The sequence below is a fragment of the Myzus persicae genome, unplaced genomic scaffold, assembly GCF_001856785.1.
Source record: "Myzus persicae strain clone G006 unplaced genomic scaffold, MPER_G0061.0, whole genome shotgun sequence".
Classification (NCBI taxonomy): domain Eukaryota; kingdom Metazoa; phylum Arthropoda; class Insecta; order Hemiptera; family Aphididae; genus Myzus; species Myzus persicae.
In genome coordinates this window covers 1-2,331 of record NW_019102159.1, presented here as the reverse complement: position 1 = coordinate 2,331, position 2,331 = coordinate 1, and the positions used below count along the sequence as shown (strand labels likewise).

General features: G+C 28.1%; 1 protein-coding gene across 1 annotated transcript; it reads left to right on the top strand.

The window, feature by feature from the left end:
* Positions 1-228: 228 nt before the first annotated feature.
* LOC111031403 lies at positions 229-2,256 on the top strand (the record flags this gene model as incomplete). Its single annotated transcript, XM_022311319.1, has 3 exons — positions 229-470; positions 872-1,349; positions 1,449-2,256. Coding segments are annotated over 3 exons (1,528 nt in total), but the record flags the coding sequence as incomplete, so codon positions are not given.
* Positions 2,257-2,331: the final 75 nt, after the last annotated feature.

Below are 2,331 nucleotides of genomic sequence, written 5' to 3'. Positions count from 1 at the left end.
ATTCTTAATTTTTTAACAAATTTTTCAGATGATCATGATTTGGCTGCACTCCAGTTAATACCTTTTTTTTTTTCTCCAGTCAATATTGTTTTAAAAAACAAAAAAGTGATAAGACCATCTAAAATTGAACAATCCAATGCTTTTATAGTGACAATTCCTGTAAATATTTAAAATTAGTTTTTGATAAAATATTCTATATTAATTTGTAACTATTTTAATATGTTTTAGAGTGCCAATGAACTGAAAATTGTACATAAACAAAAAGTGGACAAAGCTTTAACCTGTGGTTCTACTGTTCAACCTTATGTGGTTATAGTGGGAAATGTCGATGGCCAAGATTCTACATACTATTATACAATAATCAACAACACTCAATACCAGTTGGAAACAGCAGTTAAGGCCGTAGATTTATGTTTTAAATTATACCATGTTTTAAACCTAGAATACCCTCCTGAAGCTGAGCAAATATGGTATTTTTTTGAGCAGTATTTTTTTGAAATACTAAACCCTAAAAAAAAAAAAAATTTTTATCTGTTCAAAGTTTGTGCAAGGATTTACAATTCTCACCTAACTCCATCATATTTTAAACAGCACATAATATGTTTAATTGTTTCTTATGCAATTTAAAGTTTAATTGTATTAATTATTTAATCATTCATCTTGGTATTTATCATGATATAAATCAAATAAAGGAATTTGTCTGTAAAACAACTAGTTGTCTTCGCAGTTTTAGTACATTAAATTCTTTTAAAAAGCATTTAAAAACCCACATTTTAACTCCTAATCATAATTATCAAAATTATGACACCTGTAACTCTCATATTTCAATTTCTAATGTTATTGGTCACAATATTGATGATTGTAATTTAAGTACTAATCAATTAATTATACCATTAGATGCACCCATTATACAAGATTCAGATAATAATACTATATCTAATATTCCACTTTTAGAAACCTCGAAAGATACACCAAAGTTATTGAAACAAGAGTTACAAAAAAACGCTTTGTACCTAACTAGTAAATGGTATAGCAATGTTTCAATTCCAAGAAATATAGTGCAAACATTAATTAATGATGTACAGAATTTTAATGATTCAATATTCTCTATAATAAAACAGAAAATTGATAGTGAGCTCTCCAAATTAAATATTTCTTCTAAAACTACCTTAGAGTTTACAAATATATTTGATGTGCTTTCTAATTCGTTTGATGAGGTTAAAACAGAATATTTCCGCTTACAATTATTAGAAAATATAGGTGTCTTCATAAGACCTTATCAGATTATAATTGGACAGAGGTTAAATGATAGACTTACTAGTGGTAGAGTAATTTTAGAACCAAAAGAAGTTAAAATGACTATGATATCCTTGAGATTAGTTTTGAAAAAACAATTTGAACATTCTAATTTTTTTAATGTCATAATTGGATATCTAAAACAAGTACAGGAAAACAATAATCCATGTATAGTTAAAAGTTTTGTTCAATCTTCCCTATGGAAAGTTAAGCTAAATAACCAAAATAAAATTATTCTACCATATTTTCTTTATTACGATGATTTTGAAGTAAATAACCCACTAGGGTCTCATGCTGGAACTCAAAAACTTGGGGCTGTATACATTTCTCTTGCTTGTTTACCACCTGAACTATCATCATCACTAAATTATATTTATTTAGTCGCGCTTTTCAAAACTGATGATAAAAATTGTTTCGGGAATCATGCTATATTTAAAGATCTTATTGCAGAGCTAAATTTCTTAGAGTCAACTGGGATTGAAGTGGTTGTCAATAACAAAACCTATAATATTTTATTTAAATTAGGATTAATTCTGGGTGATAACCTAGGATTGCACTCTATTCTGGGATTTGTTGAGAGTTTTGTTGCAAATTATCATTGTCGATTCTGTAAAACTCATAAAAAAGAATGCCATCAACAATGTATACAAAATGATAACAATTTAAGAGACTCTGTTAATTATACAGCTGATGTTATGCATAATGATGTGTCCGTTACTGGTATTAAAGAACTATGTATCTGGAATGATGTGGGATCTTTTAATGTAACTACTAACTATAGTGTGGATATAATGCATGATATGGCAGAAGGGGTATGCAAATATGACATAGGTCTTATACTAAAAGAAATGATTTATAATCTCAAGTATTTTTCTCTTGATACATTAAATAACAGAATAGTGTCCTTTAATTATGGACCATTAGACATTAGAAGTAGGCCAACACTAATCACAGATACAAGTTTGAAACGAGAAGGGTGTCTCAAAATGTCAGCCTCTGAAATGTTATGTCTTACAAAATACCTCGGGTTGATAA